Genomic DNA, 22,297 nt, shown 5'->3' with positions numbered 1-22,297 from the left:
TTGTCTTGCTCTTAACTACCCGACTGGGCGCGCAGCGAGGGAGCTGACTCAGCATATTATTCCTTTCCGGCGTCTTATCGACTCTCGATTTCTCCTCTCCTTCTTCTCCTCCCATCGCCCTTCAGCTTCCCCCTTCCCATCATGGCTGATTACGACAACGATAACGGCCGCTATGCCGGTGAGTATCATCAAACGACTACCGGATGATGCAGCTGCTGACTCTGGGATGCCCGTCGATAGACGAACCCCGGTACGAGCGCGACCGCAGCGCCTCTCCCCGTGATGAGCCCCGAGGCGACCGTGCCCGCAGCCGCTCCCCCAATGGCCGCCCCGACGACCGGTATGCCTTTCCACTCCTGTCCCCATTCATGGGGGATCGAGTCCCTAATTCTGATGATCAAAAGGCCCAGACCCTCGGCGATTCGTAAACCTCTGGATGACGATGAGGAGGGTGCCCAGAACTCCGGCTCTAACCTTTTCGTGACTGGCATTCACCCTCGTCTGACCGAGTCCGACGTCTCGCGCCTATTCGAGAAGTACGGTGATGTGGAAAACTGCTCGATCATGCTCGACCCCCACACCAAGGAGTCCCGTGGCTTTGGCTTCGTCAATATGGCCGCTGCCGACCAGGCCGATGCCGCCAAGGAAGGCCTCCAGGGCGAGGTCATCGAGGGCCGCACTCTCAGCATCGAGAAGGCCCGTCGCAGCCGTCCTCGTACCCCGACTCCTGGCAAGTACTTCGGACCCCCCAAGCGCGGTAAGCTTTCCCATCTCCCCCTTTCTTCGATGTTCCATCAAAAATACTCATGTATTCATTCCAGAGCGTGGACCCGGCGGCCCCCCTCGCCGTGATGACCGCTACGGTGACCGCCGTGGTGGCTATGGAGGTGGTGGCTGGCGTCGTCGTGATGATGACCGCTACGGCCGTTATGACTCGTATGACCGTCGCGGCGGTGGCGACTACGGTGGCCGTGACTCTGGTCGTCGTGACTACCGCGGTGGTGGAGAATACCGCGACGATTATGGTGGCTACCGTGGCGGTGGTGGTGGTGGAGACCGCTATGGTGGTCGCGAGGACCGTTACAGCCGCGATGACCGCCGTGGTGGTGGTGAAGGCGGTGGTCGTGACCGTGGCTACTACGATCGCGATGCCAACCCTGCCAGCTACGATGCTGCGCCTCCCCGCGAGCCTCGCGAGGCCTATAGTGGCGGTGCCGGCGGTAATGGTGGTCGCTCCTACGAGGGCCGTCCCGATGACCGCTACGGCAGCAGGTAGGTTGCTGACAGAAATGAGTAGTTTGATCTTGTGATCGCTATTCCTTCCCCAAATTCCCCTTTGCTGTCATTTGATTCCTCCCCTCTGTATGCTTCGGAATGGTTTAATTGCGGGTCTTGAAAACAACGGGGCCACGGTGGGGGCGTCGTTGCCATTTGTCTTTGTCCTATTTCCTTTGTTTCCAAAAAAAGTGCGTCTCGTCGAATTGAATCGGTGCGCCATCAACCATTGCTGCGACCTGACTCTGCAACTGTCCTCGGAACATCTTGTGTCGTCAATCTTCGGTCGTCGCATGATTGTGGCTGCTTTCTGTCTGGCGAAAATCTCCTCGGGAAACTCTTCTAGCGGCAAGGGAAAGGAACAGAATCTCTTCACATCACACACACTAAACGCTGTAATTCGGTTGTCTCAACTCTTTCCGGTCTCTGGTCGTGTCAGTCTCGCTAGTTTCGCCTTATTACGCTTCTTGTGCAACACAACTCCATCCTCCAGTAACGGCTCGGTTGTATTCGACAGAGGCCATCCATCTTAAACGCCCCTCCCCTTCAAATCTGTTCTTGCGCGGTTGGTTTCCGGAACACAAAGTGTCTCATGCCGCCTACACAGTCTTGGTCGCCTTTTTTGCGCTTGTAGTATCGCCACTTGCGACTTTCTGCTGAGGCCTTGGAAACAATCGGCAGTAAATCCAGGCTTGTTCTGCCCAGCGGGCTTTTACAAGGTGAGCTGTTTCACGGGGAACAAGAGCTGATTTTATTCTCTTTTGGCCAGTTGCGGATGACGCCTCTTGTACGATTTGACCTGGAAGGGATCCACCACTCTACATCAGGACACATCGAGAATCTCTCGACCTTTTGGTATGTCATCTTATGCCCGCCCGGATTTGATGATACAGATTTCTTGGATGAATCTGCTCGGCAACGGTTGATAGGTTTATGTGACTACCACCTTGTCTGTGCTACACATCGGGTTATTTGTTACTTCCACCTAATTTACCCTGAACCCTCAAGACAGCTCATGTAGCTCTTTCTGATTGACAAGGTTTAGACCGCAGGCTTTTGACCTGATGTATCTCTACACCATAGTTCCCTAATGAAATCGCACTACACATGCCTTCGATGATCCTATACTTGAAGTTGTAGATATCCGAATGTGCGTCCACTGCAGAGTATATCAGAAGGCATTGGACTCATGACAAGAAACCGGTGTGTAATATCTCTACTTTATAGAACGGATTTTGGAAGAGTAGGAATAGATCATAACTCTGCCTTGGATTGGAATTGGAGCTTTCCTTTCGTGCTCTTTTTCTCTTCTTGGTCTGTCGCGCCCTCCGACCTCCCCTGTGTCGATCAAAACCAGAGAATCAGTACTAAAATTTAACAGCAACGGATGGCAAGCGATGAAAATCTCCACTCATAATTATAAACAGGCTTTTTGACTCTGATTACCTCGCCTATTTGCAAAATCGTTGGGTTGAGCCTTCTAAAGGTCGTACACCACTTAGCGTACATGGCCGTAGGCCATAGGCCATAGGCAGAAGCCGTGTGTATTGTGGCACTGCTAGGAGCAGCTCAGCCGAGGGCAGGAAAGGCCGAGAGTCTATTTCCTCGGTAGAGCTAGTGTCGGGGTTGTTCCGGACTCCTGTCAGAATGGGCATTCGCCGTTGACCGTGTTCCGTAACAGCCAAGGACTAATGAGGGTGGGCAGAAAGAAGAAGTTGGTTGGTTGGTTGACGGTGGCAGCTCAGGTAGTTGCCTGATTCCATCATTAATACAATGCGCATTGTCGGAAATCTGCAGAAGAAAAAAAAGCTGGACAGCACAAGTTGATATTTGCTATGGTACATCCATGGGTAGTACATCCCGAACCCTCCTTGCTCCGAGCACTTGGTCCCCGAGGAAAGACAAGAAAATCATAAGTACGGAAGGACAGTGTTTTCTTTTCCTTTTTACCAAGCGTCCACGTCAAAGTTTTCCTGCACTAACATTAGTATTTGCCAAAGACAAGAAATGGTAAAAAGGAACGTACCTCCCCATAGTAGGTGGTCACTACCGTGCGGTCAGAGAATTTCCGTCCCGCCAGCGCCTTCAAAGCATTGGTGGCTCCCTCGACGGTCTCGAACTTGACAAAGATCTTGCCCACACCGGCCGACTGCTTGCTGCCGCCTGATGGACGGGGGATCTTCAGGCTCAAGATGCGGCCATACTTGGAGCACTCCTCACGGACATCGTCACAGATTTCGTCGTAGTCCTCGGGATCCATCAGTTCTTCAGCAGTAACCATGTTCAGAAGCTGCAGCACTCGGCTGCTCTCGAGGTCCTGGGATGTGGTCTTGGCAAACATGGACATGGCATTGACACCCATGTCCAGGCCGGCGGCCTGGGTGGTTCCAATACTGGCGCGCACGACCTTGAGGTGACGGTCACCCAATTCCATGCCATTCAATCCCTCGACGGCGATAGAGGTGGCAGTCGGATCAACATACTCGCAAAAAGCAATTCCTCTCGACTCTTCCGTAGAAGCATCCTTCACCAAGACAAAAGATTTCAGCTCGCCAAAGGACTTAAGCAGCATCGTGACGGGTTCCTCCGGGATATACGCCGGAATGTTCGAGACGCAAATCTTGTTCGGCGAGTCCGGAACCTCGTTCAGCAGTGTGCCCTCCTGGTATTCTTGCTCGGCACTTCCATTGGGGACGATGTAATCCTTTGGTCGTCGTACTTCGAATCCTTTGCCATCGTCGCCTTCATGCTCCGACATGGTGATGCCGTCAAAGGCCAGCGCAACTGTCGCGTCATTGGGCGACTTAAACTCCAGGAGCGCGAAGGAGTGGTCCTCGGACACCTGAGCCGAGATGCATGGGTCGACACTTTCGATAACATTGAGGCCGTTCAGCTGGAGATTGAAGAAGGATGCCAAACTATCCCCTGTCACGCCAGACGGGATGTTGTACACAAAGAGACGCTTGGATTGGCGTGAGTTGGAAGGCCGGAGAGCCGAGTTGTCCGCCGAGCCACCGGGCTGGTTCATAAACGCCTGCAGACGGCTGGGATCCATGGGCTGCTGTCGGGGTGCACCAGGGAGAGGGAACATTCCTATAGAAGAGTCAGATACATACATTCATCAATGGGTGAGAGATACGTACCCGAAAGCTTCGCTTGCTCCGCAGTTACATTCTCGTAGCCCGGGGGCTTGATGTCCCACTGGGTCAGGCGACGTTTCCGCTCCAGGATCGAAGGAATATCTGTCAGATCGGGGGTCGGTTCCTTCTTCCGTGGGGGTGTGGCGCTTCTCCTGCGCTCCCGCCTGTCTCCTCCTCGATCGCGGTCGCCGCGGTCGCCACGGTCAAATCGGTCGCCGCCGCGGTCACCGCGCCGAGGACGGTCCTCGAACAAATCCCGTCGAGGAGGCCTGTCATCGAAATCCCGGCGTCGGCGGTCTCCACGATCACCACCTCCACGATCACCACCACCACGATCACCACCGCCACGATCACCACGGTCACCACCACGATCTCCTCGGTCTCCTCGATCCCATTCCCGGTCATCTCTGCGGCTGGAGTAGCGGTCTTCGCGTTCTCTGGCACGGTAGTCACGGCTGGACGAATATGAATTCTGTTCCTGTTCTCGACGCGACCCCCGTCCGTGGTGAGGAGACCGTGACCGTCTTCTTTCGCCTCTGTCGCGCTCCCGTCGCTCGTCGCGCTGATGAGTATGTTAGTTGAATGCAGCAGATAACAAGTCGCCACAAGTTCCAAACTCACAAAGTGATCGCGCGAGCGCCCAGAATCTGATCTCGAGTTAGCGGAAGCTCCAGTCGCATCCACAGGCATGGGGTCGGTACCTCTGGAAGAATAGGTGTCACCGTTCATGATGGAAGCCTTGAAAATTCCAATGCTCTTCTCTAAAGGCGACAGTTGAAAAGCGCAGAGACCTCAACCAGAGATCCGAATGGTCGTATACTGTGGCACGGCAGAGAGAGATGGGGACTGCAAAGAGTCGCTCGGAAGGGGAAAACTTACGGATCCAGAGCTTGGGGATGGGCGGTGAAGTGGGTACCGCCTTGAGAATAAAGGGGCAGAATATGACCTTTCATCAGACAGACATTATTGACACTCCCAACCACCATGGTATTCACAGAGTGGAAACGGCTACCCATAAGTCTGGGAGAGCTGTGTATTAACACTACTCTCCGATGTGGACAGTCATTCAGGTATGCATCCGAGCGAACCACTTTGAATGTGCACTGACTCCCTGGCAGATGGCATCACATCCCCGAGAGCGAAGAATGGCGATGCGTTCTCTATGGGCATCTTCTGTCTCTGAAGCAGGACTCAAACTATCTCTACTACCGAACCCTAAAGCCGCCACCACGAGGTACCCATCTTCCAACTCCACCCGCATCCGAGATTCCTTCCCGAGCCGAGTCAGACAGTGATAGCGTTACTGTTTCCCGCAAGACTCAGGATGACGACCATATTTTGCACATTATCAAGCATTATTTCAACCTTTCCATCAATCTGAGTGATCTGTACTCCCAGTGGTCATCCCAAGACCCCAATTTCAAGAAGAAGGCCGCCCAGTTCACTGGGATCCGAATCCTACGCCAAAATGCATGGGAGGCGCTCGTCTCGTTTATCTGTAGCAGCAACAACAACATCGCGCGCATTTCGCAGATGGTGGCAAAGCTGTGCACCAATTACGGTCCATATGTTGCAACAGTCGACGAGCATGCCTATCACGACTTCCCAGTTCCAGAAGCATTGGCTGGCAATGAGGTAGAAGGCAATCTTCGCACACTAGGGTTTGGATATCGGGCAAAATATATCTGGCAGACTGCTTTAATGGTGAGCGCAGACCGGCCCGAGGGTTGGCTAGATGGGTTGAGCAACCCCGAGTCGCCTGCATTTGGCGTGGAGCCTAGACCAGCAGATGAAATGCAACCGGAGGGACGCCAGGGATACCGCGATGCCCATGAGAAGCTTCTCGATTTGCAGGGCGTCGGGCCGAAGGTCGCTGACTGTGTGTCTCTGATGGGTCTGGGCTGGGGAGAGTCCGTGCCGGTGGATACGCATGGTGAGCATTTCAGCATTGTTTTGGGAAAGCCGAGGCTAATTCATTGGGTAGTCTGGCAAATTGCGCAGAGAGATTACCGTTTCGGCAAGGGATCGAACAAGTCCTTGACCAAGGCGACCTATGACGCTGTTGGCAACCATTTCCGCAACCTCTGGGGCAAAGAGGCTGGCTGGGCTCATAGTGTGCTCTTCACGGCGGACCTGCGATCCTTTGCGGATCGGCTCGAGGCCACGAAGAAGGTCAAGGTCGAAGCGAGAGATGTCAAGAACGAGGACGAGGTGGAGATCAAGACGGAAGTGGAAACGGCGGTGGCATTGAAATTACTGAAAGAAGAAGGGGAAGCCCAGGTGAAAGTCGAGGACGCAGAGGGGGGCACGGAGAAGAACAGCAAGAAACGAAAGAAGCCCAATGCCATCGTCCATGCTTCTCAGACTACAGAGACGAGGAGAGTGTCGAAACGACTACGCAGTGGCTGATTACATTGCGATTGATGTGACATGATTATTTTGCATTTATCAGATACCATTGATTGATCCAGGGTGCCTTATTAGCCAGCGTAAATCCGCGATATTCGGTCATCCAGGGTCTTTATATAACCTAAATTCTGAGTGGCAGTCAGTAAGACTGTCACAACGGGAGCGTAAATGTTCCAGAGCAAAAGAGATGCAAGATCAGAAGTCCGTTTAGATCATCGGAGCCGTGTCCGAAGACACGCCCCCTGACATAAGAGGTACCAGAAAAAGTAAAAATAGGAGTATCATCACGAGAGAGGGAGATGTGAAGTCCAAAGGAGGAACTGACCTTGTAATTGGGTTAGCCAACAGCATAATTACAGTGAGGTGAAACCAAACAAGAGGAAACTAAATTTTCCCGCAACAAAATTAGCGAGCAAGTCACCTGACCGCACACACACACGTGACCCACACACACATCCACTCGCCAAATTCTCGCCGGCAACATTTCGATCTTCTCGACCGACCATCCGACCAGCACCCCGACATCCTTTCGGACCACCACATCACCAGCAAAAATGGGTCGCCTTCACAGCAAGGGCAAGGGCATTGCCTCTTCTGCTCTCCCCTACTCCCGCGCCGCCCCGGCGTGGCTCAAGGTCACCCCCGACCAGGTCGTGGATCACATCTGCAAGCTGGCCAAGAAGGGTGCCACCCCCTCCCAGATCGGTGTTGTCCTCCGTGACAGCCACGGTGTTGCCCAGGTCAAGATTGTCACTGGTACGATTCCCTTCAAAAATAAACATCGAAGAAAAGTGGTAATGGAGATGCTAACGATCATGTGTGAATAGGTAACAAGATCCTCCGTATCTTGAAGTCGAGCGGTACGAACTCTTCACTCGCCAGCATCCCCCCCGTTTCCTTCGGATGAACAAGGGACAGTCAGCGACTGTGCATTGAAGAAATGCGCAATGGCTCGACATACCCTTGCCGGACTGCACAATTGTGCGCCGGGTTATAATACTATTATGCCTCTGCTTGGTCCCGAACTAGACTGACAGAGAGATTTGAAATACAGGCCTCGCTCCCGAACTCCCCGAGGACCTTTACTTCCTGATCAAGAAGGTGAGTTATTTTTGCTTCTTTCCGTCTATCTCTCCCGCTAATCCTGTTGCCTTCAGGCCGTCGCCGTCCGCAAGCACCTCGAGCGCAACCGCAAGGACAAGGACAGCAAGTTCCGCCTGATTCTGATCGAGTCCCGCATCCACCGTCTGTCGCGTTACTACAAGACCGTCGGTGTCCTGCCCCCCACCTGGCGCTACGAGAGCGCCACCGCCAGCACCCTGGTCGCATAAATGCATTTACATGTGCTTGTTTTGTGTCGTCAGAAATGTGTGCTTGCGTGGAGTTGCAATTTTTTGGGGTCTGTGATGTTTACGAAGGGTAACCATCCCCGCACCCTTTGTTGAAGGCTTTTGACAGGGTGGCCGTGTCTGGGTCTGGGATGAGATGTGCCACTACATCTCTTCTTATTGATTTAGATATGTTAGTCAAAAAAGAATATTACGATACCTAACATCTTCATCATGGCCGTGCATGTCGGTCCTGCTCCGGCGGTACATGGATCAAATCACAACAAACTCGTAGTGTAGATTCAGAGTATGTGCGAATGCAGTATATATGTGCATGCTATTTACAAAATCCTCACTCCATAACCCGCACCTCCTTCGCAACGGCGTTGCACAGCTCGACTTGCACGCCCGCACCCATGAGAACATGAATCCACAGGCGCTGTGTATCACTTAGCCGATCATTCTCTGACTTGACTTCAGCGAACATGACCTCGCGCTTCTCCATATTCCACAAGAACAAGTCCGGGATGCCTCCACCGCGCTGCTGGTATTCCTGCGCCATGACCTTGCAGATGGCAGCGAGGGCTTCACCCCGGAAGCACTGGGTGATCTCGAGCAGGTCACCGAGCTCAAATGACCAGTCGATGCCAATAGCGCAGGGCTGGGCGGCAAATTCGCGCTCATGAACGGCGCGGACAATGCGCTCGGCGGCGCCGTTGGTGATTTCCACGAGCCGGTGGTTGATTTCGGATGCGCGGGATGGGTAGAAGACGTCTGTATGTAGGTCGAGAGGACAGGTTTGGAAGGGGGGTCTGGAAAACGTTTGGGACGTAGGTGAAGAGGATGTCGTAGAAGAGGTAGCCGAACTACGTACTTGATCAGTACCTGATGGTGAGCATCGGGGATAATAGTGTGCATACCAATGTTCTCACTATGCCGCCCTCAGAATGATACCCTTTCCAGCCATGGTCCCGGTACCAACTCAGACACATACTTTCTACTCGACACTCGGCGCCTTCATCTCGCTCATCAATCCAGATCGTTGGCCGGCCGCGCTTGGAAAGCGGATCTGGTGTTCGCGTAGGCGAGTCCTCGCGCTCGATGCGAATGCCTTCAATAGTGCGCTCGGCGGGCTTGGTCAACATGACATACCCAAAATCATGCTGTTCCCTCTTCACGACCTTCAGCGCTTTCTCGAGCTTCGTGATCCGCTTCTGCAGGTCATAATGGTAGATCAGGTGGCAGAGCGGATCTTCCAGACCTTCCTCGCAGGTCCGCAGAGCGTTTCGTTTCCAAAATTTGCGCTGTTGCTCTTCATTCTGGCCGTCAGACGGCATGAGTGCCCACATGTAGTGCTCTTCCAGCAATGCTTTGCGCTGATACCATGCTCCGCGCCGAGCAGCGTGGAAAAGACGCTGAGCGAGAAGCTTGCAGAGAACCTCATGCTCTCTCTTATGCTCCTTAAACCGGCCGAGTGGATGCAGACTCTTGTGGATAATCCTCGTATACACCCAAGCCGGCGAGAAGCGACGAAGATACGCGCCCTCTCCACTTTCGTAGATGGAATCTTCTTTCTGCTGTTCTTGTTCCACTAGTTCTGTCCATCGCGGATAGAACTTGTCTGCGAGATCAATTATTTCCTGTAATGACTCCGTTGTTGGGGGTCCGTTGAACTCGAGAATATTGTCGACGGCGTATTGTGTCCGAATTGCAGACTCAAATTCTAGCAACGTTGCTCTAGATGGGAAAATCGAGTTGGACCGGCAGACAATGTACTCGGGGAAATTCCTCCGGGATATTTTCGCGAGGATGATGGTGGTAAGAGACTTTTCAGTCCATTCGGTCGACCGATAAAACACCAAATGCACCCGTTCGAAGAGTGCCCGAGGGCCTGCCGCAAGCCTGATACAGTCTCCGGTGTAGTCCAAAATCTTCTGGACAAAGTGACTGTCCCTGTTACTAGGAGTTTCGTTCCCTTTCCACCCAAGTCCAGTTTGAGTCTGGCTGGACTGAAGCAGAGCTGCAACCAGCTCTTTCTTGCTCTTGCCCTGGACTTTGGCTTCTTTAGCAAAGACCTTCAGTTCCTCGAGCAAAAGCAATGACGAGGCTTCCTCCAGCGTGGTAATTTCCTTTGTGCCATCTGCAAACCTAAACGTAGAGCTCAGATCTGAGGTTTCATCCTCAGACTTTGGCAAGCACTGATCCCGCTGCAGGTCAGCAGCCACTGCAGACACGTCTGAAATATCAGAGTAGGAGCTGAGTCGACCGATACGATGCCAAGCAGACGATTTGCGAAGAAATAGTCGTACATATCTCGGAATCGTTAACTAACACACCAGTGAATTGATTAGAAAGCAAAAACATACAGATACTGGGATTGATAGGACAGCTCTCTCCACTGTCTAAAAACCTCCATCTCGGCCTCGTCAAAGAGGTGTGATTCCTCGGCGAGCACCGTATCCAAAGCGAGATTGAAGGCATCGACATAGATCGAGCTTCGTCCTTTCTGCCAGACCCCGTCTCGGAGCCTCACGTGGAGGCCTGGTTCAGAGTCGCCCTCCTGCTCTGCTGCGTGAGAGGCTTCGTACTCCTCGATAGCTTGATCATCTGTCTTAATCGGAGGGAGGGATGTCTCCAGATCTGTCTGGCTACTCGGAGGAATCTGAGTTTCAGCATCTTCATATGCTGGAGCGGGAGTGTCTGCCACTTCCACTGACGGACTAGGACTCAGTGGGGCCTCTTGGTCAACGATAGAGGATTCATTGTAAGATTCGCCGGACACCTTTCTGCGCTTCCCGCGCTGTGTCTCCCAGTAGTCCAGCAGGGACATACTGGTAGGGATCTTGCAGACATCGGGTAGAGAGAATGACACGAAGAAACCAAGGCGCGAGAGGAACACGAGATCACCTGACCCATAATACTCGATTGGGTGTTTGTTGTGTTTGCAGGCGTGATTGATTAACATCTCCAGTTTAACTCTCCCTCAAACCACCATTCACACCACCATGGGCGAGACCAACGGCGCCGGTACCTCCAGCACGCCTCTCCACGATCTATCCAATGCTACCGCCACAACGCAGGTGCGTCCCGGCGGCGCTCCGGCACGCGTGTATCTGAACGAGAAGATTGTGCCGCATCTGCTCGAGGGCATGAAGTCCGTTGCTAAGGACCAGTAAGCATGACGTTTTGAACCTTAGGTCGTGTGATACTTGTCTAATTGGCTTATCTTAGACCCTCTAACCCACTGCGTGTGCTGGGGGAATTCCTTCTTCAGAAGAGCAATGAACTTGAAGGCGGTGCGGGGGATGCGAAGAAGGATTCGGAGTAAAGGAAGAGATCTTGTTTGAAAAGTGTTAATGCTTCAAGATGATTATGAGAATTTCTTATTGGCGTTCAATGGCGCTCGGAGGTCGTGCAGAAGGACTTTATAGACATATTCAGTATTCGTGCTCGAATCTTGGCATTTCTCTCATTTACTAGGCGAGAATATGGAGATAATTGTACTATTTATACGTTGCTGATAGTAAAATACCGAGCAGGAAAAAAATAGGATGGGTCTTGTATGAGCCACGGCTGTCCACTGGTAGATATAGAGGAAACATGGTGGTGTCCCAAGATTTTGTATTATTGACATTATTAGGTTCGTCTTTCAGACATTCCGCCCTAACCTTAACAGTCCTACAATTCACCTTCACCAATTTCTACTATGCTTCCTAGATGGAGCATCTCCCTCCCCACCCTGCCTATATCGTGCTTGAATCGTGGTAAAGCCCTTTTTTCAGAATCAAGGGCTAAGATCCGGGAATTCGGTTGACATGGCTCCGAGTTATGATCAGAATGCTTTGGAGGATTCAGGAGGTACGCCATCGGCACCCAGTTGCTCGATACGGCCAGGTAGCACAATTGTAGCAACGGTGGCCAGGTGACAGTGGTGAGCAGAGGACAGGCCAAACCCGCGTTGCTTGCAGATACCACTGCAGTCGTGGAGTAGAAAAGAGCTCCAAGTATTGCAAAAACCGTGAGTACATTGATCCAGATGCAGTTCTGCCATAGGTCCCGGTGTAACTTCATGTACAGCGGGGTGGAGGAGTTGCGGTTCCAAGAATTTGCGGTGCTTCCTGTCACAAATGAGCCTTTAGGTTTGCTGGTTAACAAATAGAACTTGAGGATGCTAAAGATGTTCCCTACAATTCATATTAGCCTCGGAAATTGCTACAAGAAGAGATTGTGAACTCACCGCCAGCAAGCCACTTGTTCTCCAGGTGAGCGAATGGCACACTCCGGAAGCCTGTATGCGCGGCCTGAGCATATTCATAGAGCCAAGTTACGAGGACTTGTAACACAGCAAGTAAAAACTGGAGCTTGGTCATGAAGGGAGAGCTGACCGGGATCAGTTGTTCAGAAAGAAGAAGGCATGGAACAGCACAGAAGCCAATCAAACAACTTAATTCTGCTGCAATAATTCCCACGCCATTGAGGGCAATGTTCCGCTGCAAATGCTTTGGAAGAGTTTGAATCTCCCGAGAAATTACCGCCATAAATTGCTGGGCATGTCCGATATACCAGCGATTTCTTTGAGCAATATGTCCAGTGAGAGAAGTTGGGACAAGCCCATATTGAAAAGGCTCCTGCACCTGCATAGTGCGGTGTCCCATGCCATGTAACACCAGTGAGAGCTGCCAGTCCTCGGAGAAAGAGTAAGTGGGGTAGAGGCCGACTTCGACGATGGATTTCCGCCGGAAAACTGCACCGGATCCAGCATCTATGGCGTTTCCCAATATATCCAGCTCTGCATTTTGGCAGGTATAAAAATGAGACCGTGCTTGAGAAAGCGGGTCGCCTTTGGGAAGATTGGAGAAATATTGCCGGGTAGAGACCAACGCCGAGTTAGGGTTCAGAAGCAAATGGGGCAGAGTTCCTCGAAGAAAATCCCTTGTCGGGATAGAGTCGGCATCTAGAATGGCGCAGAACTCTGGCTGGATCTCTCGCTGCAGGGTCGTCAAGGCATAATTCAGATTTCCAGATTTTGCAAACACCAGACCGGACTGTCTGCCGCGAGAATGATAGGACAGATGAGGACATTGAGACTGCAACGTAGTCACGGCTTTCTTCAGCACGGTTGAACCGCCATCATCTAACACCAAGACTCGAAAGTGAGATACGGGGTAGTCCAAGGTACATGCTGCTCGCACTGTATCCATGATCACATCGACCGGCTCTCCGCAGCAAGGTAACAGGATATCCACATAGGGCAGATTTTTCGTGCCTTGAAGCCGCAGTCTCTTGCGGGGACCACCACCTGGAACTTGGCTTGCAGCCACAACCAGGAGTTGTTCCTTTCGAGACAAATCTAGACATCTGATTAGAGCCTTCGTAGATCATGGTGGAGAAAAAAGCTCACGAGAGAATATAGCTTCCACTAGCAACATTACCCACATGGGCCAAGTTTGTCGGGAAAAAAACAAGATCAATAACAAGCGCGCACTGAAATAAAGATTACCGATCCATATTGCCAACTGCGCGACATAGTTGAGGGACTTCCGATAACGCTGACCTGCGAGAATTCGCGGATCCGGTGGCAGTTCACGAATATCGTGTCTTTGTTCCAAAGGCATTTTGAAGTGGGGGGTGTTTTTGGCAACCCTCCCTGTAGTTTTACAGAGTGAGCAAAGCGCTTAGTCTTGGATTCTCCAGTTACTCTTGCTCCCACAGCTGGCTCTCAACACCTGTCGATTTTGCCATAATAGTAGGGATATTGTTGGTAGAATCAAGAATAAAAGTTCATTGGAAAAGAGGGGCATGCAAAAAGGGGGGTATTCAGTTCCTATCATTAGTTGTGCCTTTTTTTTTTTTTTTTTTTAGATCATGCGTTGTGGTAGACTGCTCTAGGCCAGCCACGATGGATTTGGGCCGGGGCGAACCGAAAGCTTCTTCCGCTCGATCCCGGTTGACAAGTTGAGCTGTTAGATAATTCACTCACCACAAACTTGAAAAGTGTCGAGGACTACATTATTCAGGAATACACTATGGTCATTTACACCGTGGTCTTTGCGATCTAGGTCCTATATTTGGAAGACTACTTCTGCTTTTGTGATTTGTCCCGGGACCATCCACACCGCGAGTTTCAAGGTTGATGATCGGCGCGATCTGGTGAATTTCCTGAAGATAGATAGCCAACTCTCTAACGTAGCTTTGCCACTATAATCGCAATTTATTCATGTTCCACACATAGATACGTTGCTCCCTTCAGCGTTAGGTGGTTCGGCGCGAGGTGTGACATTTCCGGCGAGATCGAAGGAAGATTTCTCCAGTTCCGCGAGGACAGCGGCTGTGTTTGGAATCTTTCAAATCTTGTCGTCGTAGTTTTAAGCTCTGTCTATGAAGGGTGGAAGGGGGTAAAAGAATGGGAAGTTGGAAGTGCTTCTCTATATACTGTTAGTAGGGATAACGTAATTGTACACCGAAAGTCACAACATACCGAAAGTCACACTTTAATCCGCTCACATAATATATATCGCGATAATTCCACCACAACGCCTAAAATCAATTGATACTACTAATAATCTTCTTCCTCAGACGTCTGGATTACAATCTGACAGGTGCGTGCGTTATGTCCAGTCTCGCCGCAGTTGCCACAGCGCCGCGCGCGCGTTTCTTGCCTTGGTTTTCGACCACTACGTGCCTGCGTTTCCTACCTTATCTGCTGCATAATGTCCCTCTCATCTTGCAAGTCTTGTGCTTCCTATTGACTAAGTGATCCACCTTGCCGTAGACGTGTCTTTTTAGCCCTCCGGCGTTTACTAAGCTCTTCATTTGCTTGTCAAAGGATCTAAACCTCTGACTATAACAACGCCAATTTGTACATAATCTTCGACGTCCCTTTCGCAAACTAGTCGACAGCTTCGTAAATTGAGGTGGGAGAGCTATTATTATGATAGGCAATGCGATTCTTAATGAAAGTAGTCTGCGAAGTGGCTTCGATTATATTATTAGGTGTCTAAGAAACCTAGGGTTCAGGGGTTCGGGGGCGGGAAGTTGTAGGTGTTGGCGTCTTTAACTTAAGATCTAGTATAGAAATCACACTTTCGGGGTCAAATGGAATAAGTCTAGCACCTCAGAAACCTCCTTGAATGTTGCTTTCCGTCATTGTAGCAAAAAATGCGCTATGAAAGGCGGGGAAGAAGTCGTCCTTCGTAATATAGGTGATATGAGCCCGCATCATATCCTCGATGTGTCGGCCATATACCTTCTTCAATAGGCTAAAACACCCAATATCTAGTGGCTAAAGGATATGAGACGAATGAGGAGGCATATAAAGGGTGATAATGTTGTTTCCTTTGCAGTATTCTTCAAATTCGTCCGAGTAGTAGCTCTCATGGCCGTCGAGGATTAAAGGCGATAGCAACCTATAGCTCGGGCTCTAGTATACTTCTCGAAATACCGAATCCAATCCACGCCTTTCTCATTTATTGTCTAGCCGTTATCAGTAATAGCGATTACCTAGTTAGGTGGGAAACCACTATTTTAGTACCAAGACGAAAGGTGATTTTTGCCCGCAACAACGATAAATGGCGGCACCGTCCAGCCTTAGGAATTAACGCCCTGAATTACCGTAACCCATTCCCGATTACTAGGCTATAGCTTTTTTGCCTTTATACGTCCCTCTGAGCTTGTGACAACTGTTGCGGTAGAGATAACGCCTATTATAAACCTAGTCTCGTCAAAGTTATTGATATCTGACTCCACAATGCCGTACTTCGCGATTGTATTGCGCACAAGCTCAAACTAGCCACGAATGACCACTGGATCTTCGCACTTAGCTCTCTAGTAGTCGTATCTCCGTTGGAAGCGCGTTCGGAGCTCTAGGCGGCGATTAATGAACCTAGAAGCCCAACGCATCCCGACGCGTGGCGCGTCGCGTGTCGCGAAAAGCCGATTTGCCATATCTCTAACAATAGACACTCGGGGAGGGAATCCTTTGATAGCTAAATCGAGGATATGTTGAATAAGGACTGATTCCTCTAGATCGGTCAAAATTTGTGAATTGGCCAGAATATCGCGTCGTGATTGTATACCGCGCTTGCGACGACTCAGCTTCTCGTGGTCCATAGAATAGATCCTCCCTGCCGCTCAAGCGCTTAACTTTGGGTCATTTTGCATAGCTTGAAGGGCTAACATGACCTGCCTTTCGTCCTTTTTTTGAGGCATCTTTTGTTGTGGAGGAATTTGGTGTTTGTTGGAGAAGACGCGTGAGCGGATTAAAGTGTGACTTTCGGTATGTTGTGACTTTCGGTGTACAATTACGTTACTACTAACCCTATTTGTGACATCAATAACGTGACGTATTATTAATTCCATTTCGACCACGAGTTACACTGTTGATTGTCAAATCTTTTAAACAGCCTTTATTTCCTTGTTGTCTATTATTAACTAATTATATTGTCTTTGCTGTAAACAAAGTTAGGCCCCCAACGTAACTCCGCCACGTGTCGATCGTGAGGCTCAGCAGTGTCTTATTCCTCACTTATTTGGACAACCCCTCAGGTAGACAGTTACCCATCCAGACTCATCATGTCGCAACCACAAGACATCAAGTCCATCCTGGCCGCAGAGCCATGGTACTACGACGGCGACCGGCGATGCGTCAAGTTCTACACTGACGGCAGAGGCGAGGTACGTCATACCCCTTATCGCAAAAGGCATACGCTCAACGCCTGCAGATATGGGACGGCCACGAGACAGCATTTACACTAGGCGCCTGCTTTGACTGGAAAGCTCTGAACCCCACAGTACTAGATGAGCAGCCGGCCCTCACTACGGGGGCAACTCCCAAGACCCTGGCCCACATCAGTCTGGAAATCACCCTAACAGATCGCCGCTGCCCCTGTCCCGAGGGCTGGAATTTTGACGAGAAAACCCTTGAACGGATCAGACTGAGTAGGTCATGCTTCAAGGAGAGCGCGTTCCAACCCAGGACCTTCACTGTCCGCATTGAGAGCGGAACTTTCGCCAAGCCTTTTATGGAGGACCATGGTGGGGTGAAGTCATTCGGAGACCAGGCGCACAAATATGCGCTGCGGCTTGTGTTTGATAGGTGTCCCTGGCCATTACCCGAGACATACATCGGAGAACCCATTAGGATGGATGATGGGCATCTGGTTCGTTTTGTGTGCCGAGAAGAGGGGTTGTATAACAATTCGTGGGGTTGTCTTGTAATGTAACTTAGTCAATTATAATCTTACATCAGTTTGTCAGGTTCCAAACAATTAATCATGATAGTTAGGTTTCCATGCTATCGTGAAAGAAAAAAAGTCCATCACATGTGCCTCGGCCAGACGGCCGCAAAGCACGGGCTTACGTACGTCGGGCGGATGAGGCTATAGTTAGTGCGGACTGGCAATAAGTCGGAGTAACTCTATTCAGGCCGGGTTCTCCACTTAAACTACTAACTAGCAGCGTCTCGGGTGAATAATGCCTCATGTATGCTAACAGCAGAATCTCGACTGGCCCCCGGGGGTACAGATTGGGGGAGATGCTCGAGATGATATCTTCCTGCCTGCCTCGGATAGCCTTGTGTTCACAATGGGAAACCACACGGGAAAGACGAACTTTTGACCATGGGATGCATCGGTCTCCAGATGGAGAGTTCTTGGCAAACCGCACATGTTCGGGTCCGGGTCAACGGCCGCGAACCAGGGTACTTATGGTTAGTTCACCGCGGGGAACTCGCCTAGAAATTGAACTTAAAAGGTCAATAATATTAGGTACACCGGAATGAAGCCGAAGTAGAAATGAACATAACTACAGCATCGTTATAATCCTACAGAATCACCATCGGGTAGCAAAACAAAAGGGAAATGCATAACCCTCGACTATCTGTGGTGTAACTCAATCTAATTAACTTCAACCTCCAGTTCCATACCTACAGTAGTTCTCACATCATCTGCCTACACCCGAAGAACGGAACTAGCAAGGGTCCTACCCCGATCCCTGTAGCCATGGCGTATATGCTAGTGTGCCGGGCGGACGGCGTACCTGCCATGTGCGGGTTGGACCCAAAAATCCCATGTCTGTTTCGGGACGAATCACCGTTGTGGAGAAGACGGAAAAACTCACCCGCGGTCGGCTGCCCTAATTGTTCGAGAGCAGATCTACACTACTAAGTGCATACTAAAAGCGAGAAAAAACTTCCATGACGATCCATATCCACTCTAATCTTAGCCTTCAAAAGGGGGAGGCAGAGGGGGACAGTTATTGAAAGTATGTGGTCGGATTGGAAAGTCCTAGCAGAAACGGGCATGTCGATGTGCCCCTGCTGTTAGATCTGCATCTGCAAGGGAAAATGGATCTATTTGTAACACATGCTGCTCACATGAGAGAGATTGAGACATTATGGAATAATAATATGGAAAAATAAGTCATGAATGATGGTGGTTTCGAGAAAAGTGAAACAAGCCATCCCGCCACTTTACAGTAGTGCCCTTGTTGTTTTGATCCTTCCAGAACATCCGACGCCACGCCAGAAGACCAAACCAAATCCGCAACACCGAGGGATCACAAGCGTAGAAAGTTTCAAAATTGACTTTTTCTGGAAATAATGCACAAGACTGACTCGGAAGATCAATGCGTATACCCTGCTGCTGCAAATGTAGTCTGCGGATCCCAATCCCGGCCACCCTGTGACGAGCTAGGCGGGCGGGGACCAGAGAAACTCAGAGACGGGCGTATGTATCGGGCCTCTGAGCCGCGGCCGAATTGCACAGTCCTGTCGAAGGTTGGGCTAGGGCTGGCCATTTGACTGCGGCTGGCCATTTGAGGGGTAGGCGATCGCATGAAGGTCTCAGGGGTCTTTGTGCCGGGGCCCGTTAACATCTCGAACCCCTTGGAGTCTTCGTAGCGTTTCCGAGCATCAGTGGAGATGAATTCGTTCCGTCGGGTAAACTTGCGGCGGAATAGGTCCATCCAGCCGGCGAACATGGATGGGCGCGCGTACAGAACGAAGTTCCAGATGCCCACTAGGGACAGAAGAATCACAACTGCAAGCAAAGTGGCCTCGTTAGGGCCAATTTCTGAAGCCATACTCTGGCAGAATGTTTTGTCGCCGCCGGACAAGGCAAGGCATGTAAGCCAGGGCTCGGCAATGGCAAAGTTGGTGGCGTTGGGCTCAACGGCGTTGTCTAGCTTGATGAAGACAATGGCAAAGAAGAAAACATTTCCGATGATAATCAGGACCAGCGCAACGCCGCGCCACTGCAGCTGTAGAACGCGGCGAATACGTCTGTAAGCCTGGCGTGCTGTCACGGTGCGCACGCTAGCATTATATGAGGGTAGGCCAGAGCTGTTGTTGGTGCTTGAATTGTTATTGGAGTTGTCGAAGAGGGAGCGAACGTAGATGTGGATGCAGTACGCCATAGTTGTCACTTGAAGAACCAAGGAAGCGACCGCAAAAGCCATGATGGGAGCCCAGTAGTCTTGTACGCCGTTTTGCACATTGATATGGCAAATTTCGCCGAACCGGAACGACACGCCGGTCAAAATGAGCATAACTGTGATCATGGCCCCCGGAATACCAAATCCGCACAGGAACGCTCCCCACATAAATTTGGGTCCCAATACCACTTCCCAACAGACCTGGAGGTGAAAAGCAACCGTGCGGATAAAACTCCACATAATAACCAGCCAGCCGCCGAATAAGAGAAATGAGCCAGAAAAGGCGCATGAGAGATCCGAGTACATGTCATTGGGCGTGATGGCGTTATGGCATTGATCCGGTTTGGCGCCGAGAGGAATGATAAAGGCAATCTCCATACAGCAGATGCCCAGGGTAAAGCAAATGCTTAGGTAGTGGCGGTGCGTCCATTTGGCGGAGAGGACGGCGTAGGAAATGAGTAGGAAAATACAAAGCGGCAGGATGGCGACACTGATCCAGCTGGCGATCTCGACTTTTGGGACCACATCTATCGATTGATTAGACTAACCACACACGCACATCTTGCTCATGGACTAACCGTCACCATATCTCCAGTCGGAGAGAGGACAGGGAAGACAACACGAGTAATTGCTGCCGCCAATTGGGATTGGTTGACAGTAACGGCCTCCAATAAAGCCACCGGCCGAGGGGAAAAGAGTCTCTTGAAGGAAGGGAGGGGGGCAATGCCCGTAGAGGGCCTGGGACGCCATGATGTCAAGAACCGCTCAAGCATCCGTCATATCCAGAGACTAAACGCGCCAGCGCGAAAATACCGCACGCAAGAGCGTCGGATAACGAAAAATGAGGGGCAAGAAGAAAAGAGAGGGAAAGATCTAGAGACCCGCAGAGTGGTATCTGGGGGAAGGGGAGGAAGAGAAAAATCGTAGTGGGGAGGATAAGCAATAGTATATGTAGAGGCTTAGTATCGGGCGGCCTACGAATGGTAGGTATGAAGACAGGGCCCGTTCACCGAGTGCTCCACGGTATACACGAGGCCATGGAGACGCCTAGCGTGTTATTGGGCGGTGGCGATGGGTTAGTAGCACGGTCCTCCGTTCAAGAACAGTCCTTGGCTCCAGGGGTGCTGGAACCCTGGGTCTAGCGGGGAGGGGTGAGGATAATAGGACTTGAGCATTAGGGTTGGTACAAAAACACCGAGGCCACACGCTGTGGAAGCGACCGGCCCACGATCAGCGGATATTTTTCGAGCATAGATCGTCGCTGGGTCAGGATCAATAGCCGTAGCGGTTTGTGCCGTCCCACCGTCCCCCCGTGGTACTATGTCGGATAGAGATGCTGGCTCTGTTCGTACCAGAAAAAAAACTGCCGACCGCCGATCCAGGACCCTCACGTTTCCACAATACGTAGTCGAATTCAGGAGAAAGGGGTAAGCGGATAGCGTACCTGTTCTGCTCTACCCCTTTTTTGTTTCCGCTTTTTATTTTCTCTTTTCCCTTGCTTTCCGGAACTCGCGCGCTATTATCCCCCTGACGCTGTATGACAGTCGCCCGTGTCGCCTATGAATCGTGATACTGCGACCCTACTGAGAGCACAATGGCAATGTGTGCACAGTACATAGCGACTGAAAGGTTTTCTTAGTGCGACACGGGACGAGTCATCGTTAGCCTCAGCCACGAGTGGATCGGCCTAACGTCCAACGGAAACATCTCCTGAGTCTAGAACCTATCATCCTCGGCGGAGCCTAACAGCATTAGTCTCACATATGATTATTGCAAGCTCGTGTGGGTTTTTGCTGTGTTCAGAACGGACGTCCGATCTAGTGGCGGCAGCCGGAGAATTTGCCCCTGAGCCCAAATAATGCAGTCAGACGGATGTTTTGATCGGCCGCAGGCTAACTACATTATGAGGCGAGGTCAACATGACAGCTGAAAAGGCCCACAACCGGTGAATTGTGCATGGGCAGGATCAGAATATGACCTGACTGATCGATTCCGCCCACAAGCACCGCAGCAAATAATAATGTTCCTCGTCAAGGATGCAGTGCCCAGGGCACATCCTTCGATGATCCGCCCGATCCTGAACGCGCCAAATTCATCCAATCACAGTCTCTATCCCGACTCTTCTCGTGATCGCCACCAACATTCGTTGTAAATGTGACCAATGGGATATTTGGCCTGCTTAAATAGCTGGAACGTGGATTGCTCATGCTGATAGGGCTGCTCGGTGCGACTTGTCACTGCGCGGCGGACAGCCATTCCTTTGAAAACGAAGATTTCGACTCGTATTGGACTGGGCTTGGAATACTAGGCTACGAATCAAACGATTCGTGTCGGAATAATGTAGAGCACCGACGGCAGACACGCATATATTTGAGGAATCCTAGATCTACTAAATTTATCATTTAACTCGTTCGATCTACATGTCACAATCTTCCATGGAACTTGCGCGTCGTCCTGCAAAACTGATTGTTCAAACTAAAGAGTCTAGGTCAAATGAGTAATTGGTATTGCAAGGATCCCAAACCATGAAAAGTGTCATCGCAAATCGTTTGTTTTACTACGGTTTTGGGGTGCTACCGTGCTTTCTCCACAAATATCTGGCAGACAGATCCACGATGCTCGCGAGGCCTGGATGCACTGCACCGCTTGGAAGTAGGCGAAATACAAATGGAATAACTGCGGGGACCGCCGGCCCAAGACAGGTGAGATATAGAA

General features: G+C 51.0%; 11 protein-coding genes across 11 annotated transcripts; 6 read left to right on the top strand and 5 right to left on the bottom strand.

The window, feature by feature from the left end:
• Positions 1–141: 141 nt before the first annotated feature.
• Positions 142–1,276, top strand: N7510_003495 (RNA recognition motif domain-containing protein; the record flags this gene model as incomplete). The annotated part of the gene is made up of 4 exons (XM_056975421.1): positions 142–178; positions 241–340; positions 405–757; positions 822–1,276. The coding sequence occupies 4 exons, from the start codon at positions 142–144 to the stop codon at positions 1,274–1,276; spliced, it is 945 nt and encodes a 314-aa protein (XP_056835377.1).
• An 88-nt stretch (positions 1,277–1,364) lies between these two features.
• N7510_003494 (uncharacterized protein) lies at positions 1,365–1,808 on the top strand (the record flags this gene model as incomplete). Its single annotated transcript, XM_056975420.1, has 1 exon — positions 1,365–1,808. The coding sequence occupies one exon, from the start codon at positions 1,365–1,367 to the stop codon at positions 1,806–1,808; it is 444 nt and encodes a 147-aa protein (XP_056835376.1).
• A 1,413-nt stretch (positions 1,809–3,221) lies between these two features.
• N7510_003493 (splicing factor u2af large subunit) lies at positions 3,222–5,144 on the bottom strand (the record flags this gene model as incomplete). Its single annotated transcript, XM_056975419.1, has 4 exons — positions 3,222–3,248; positions 3,302–4,368; positions 4,419–4,977; positions 5,037–5,144. The coding sequence occupies 4 exons, from the start codon at positions 5,142–5,144 to the stop codon at positions 3,222–3,224; spliced, it is 1,761 nt and encodes a 586-aa protein (XP_056835375.1).
• A 255-nt stretch (positions 5,145–5,399) lies between these two features.
• Positions 5,400–6,824, top strand: N7510_003492 (8-oxoguanine glycosylase OGG1; the record flags this gene model as incomplete). Its single annotated transcript, XM_056975418.1, has 2 exons — positions 5,400–5,485; positions 5,534–6,824. 2 exons carry the CDS (start codon positions 5,400–5,402, stop codon positions 6,822–6,824), a joined length of 1,377 nt encoding a protein of 458 aa, XP_056835374.1.
• Positions 6,825–7,378: 554 nt separating this feature from the next.
• N7510_003491 (40S ribosomal protein uS15) lies at positions 7,379–8,155 on the top strand (the record flags this gene model as incomplete). Its single annotated transcript, XM_056975417.1, has 4 exons — positions 7,379–7,580; positions 7,652–7,684; positions 7,879–7,925; positions 7,982–8,155. 4 exons carry the CDS (start codon positions 7,379–7,381, stop codon positions 8,153–8,155), a joined length of 456 nt encoding a protein of 151 aa, XP_056835373.1.
• A 349-nt stretch (positions 8,156–8,504) lies between these two features.
• N7510_003490 (VRR-NUC domain-containing protein) lies at positions 8,505–8,714 on the bottom strand (the record flags this gene model as incomplete). Its single annotated transcript, XM_056975416.1, has 1 exon — positions 8,505–8,714. One exon carries the CDS (start codon positions 8,712–8,714, stop codon positions 8,505–8,507), a length of 210 nt encoding a protein of 69 aa, XP_056835372.1.
• Positions 8,715–9,030: 316 nt separating this feature from the next.
• N7510_003489 (uncharacterized protein) lies at positions 9,031–10,982 on the bottom strand (the record flags this gene model as incomplete). Its single annotated transcript, XM_056975415.1, has 2 exons — positions 9,031–10,408; positions 10,525–10,982. The coding sequence occupies 2 exons, from the start codon at positions 10,980–10,982 to the stop codon at positions 9,031–9,033; spliced, it is 1,836 nt and encodes a 611-aa protein (XP_056835371.1).
• A 175-nt stretch (positions 10,983–11,157) lies between these two features.
• Positions 11,158–11,480, top strand: N7510_003488 (DPY30/SDC1 family protein; the record flags this gene model as incomplete). The annotated part of the gene is made up of 2 exons (XM_056975414.1): positions 11,158–11,324; positions 11,384–11,480. 2 exons carry the CDS (start codon positions 11,158–11,160, stop codon positions 11,478–11,480), a joined length of 264 nt encoding a protein of 87 aa, XP_056835370.1.
• Positions 11,481–11,830: 350 nt separating this feature from the next.
• Positions 11,831–13,767, bottom strand: N7510_003487 (glycosyltransferase family 2 protein; the record flags this gene model as incomplete). The annotated part of the gene is made up of 3 exons (XM_056975413.1): positions 11,831–12,336; positions 12,390–13,521; positions 13,585–13,767. The coding sequence occupies 3 exons, from the start codon at positions 13,765–13,767 to the stop codon at positions 11,831–11,833; spliced, it is 1,821 nt and encodes a 606-aa protein (XP_056835369.1).
• A 2,956-nt stretch (positions 13,768–16,723) lies between these two features.
• Positions 16,724–17,767, top strand: N7510_003486 (uncharacterized protein; the record flags this gene model as incomplete). Its single annotated transcript, XM_056975412.1, has 3 exons — positions 16,724–16,825; positions 16,873–17,310; positions 17,645–17,767. The coding sequence occupies 3 exons, from the start codon at positions 16,724–16,726 to the stop codon at positions 17,765–17,767; spliced, it is 663 nt and encodes a 220-aa protein (XP_056835368.1).
• A 1,005-nt stretch (positions 17,768–18,772) lies between these two features.
• On the bottom strand, positions 18,773–20,332 carry gprM (the record flags this gene model as incomplete). The annotated part of the gene is made up of 2 exons (XM_056975411.1): positions 18,773–20,109; positions 20,161–20,332. 2 exons carry the CDS (start codon positions 20,330–20,332, stop codon positions 18,773–18,775), a joined length of 1,509 nt encoding a protein of 502 aa, XP_056835367.1.
• Between the last annotated feature and the right edge of the window lie 1,965 nt (positions 20,333–22,297).

The sequence above is a fragment of the Penicillium lagena genome (assembly GCF_028827675.1).
Source record: "Penicillium lagena strain IBT 129212 chromosome Unknown utg000002l_segment0_segment0, whole genome shotgun sequence".
NCBI lineage: Eukaryota > Fungi > Ascomycota > Eurotiomycetes > Eurotiales > Aspergillaceae > Penicillium > Penicillium lagena.
This window is presented reverse-complemented; position numbering and strand designations above follow the sequence as displayed.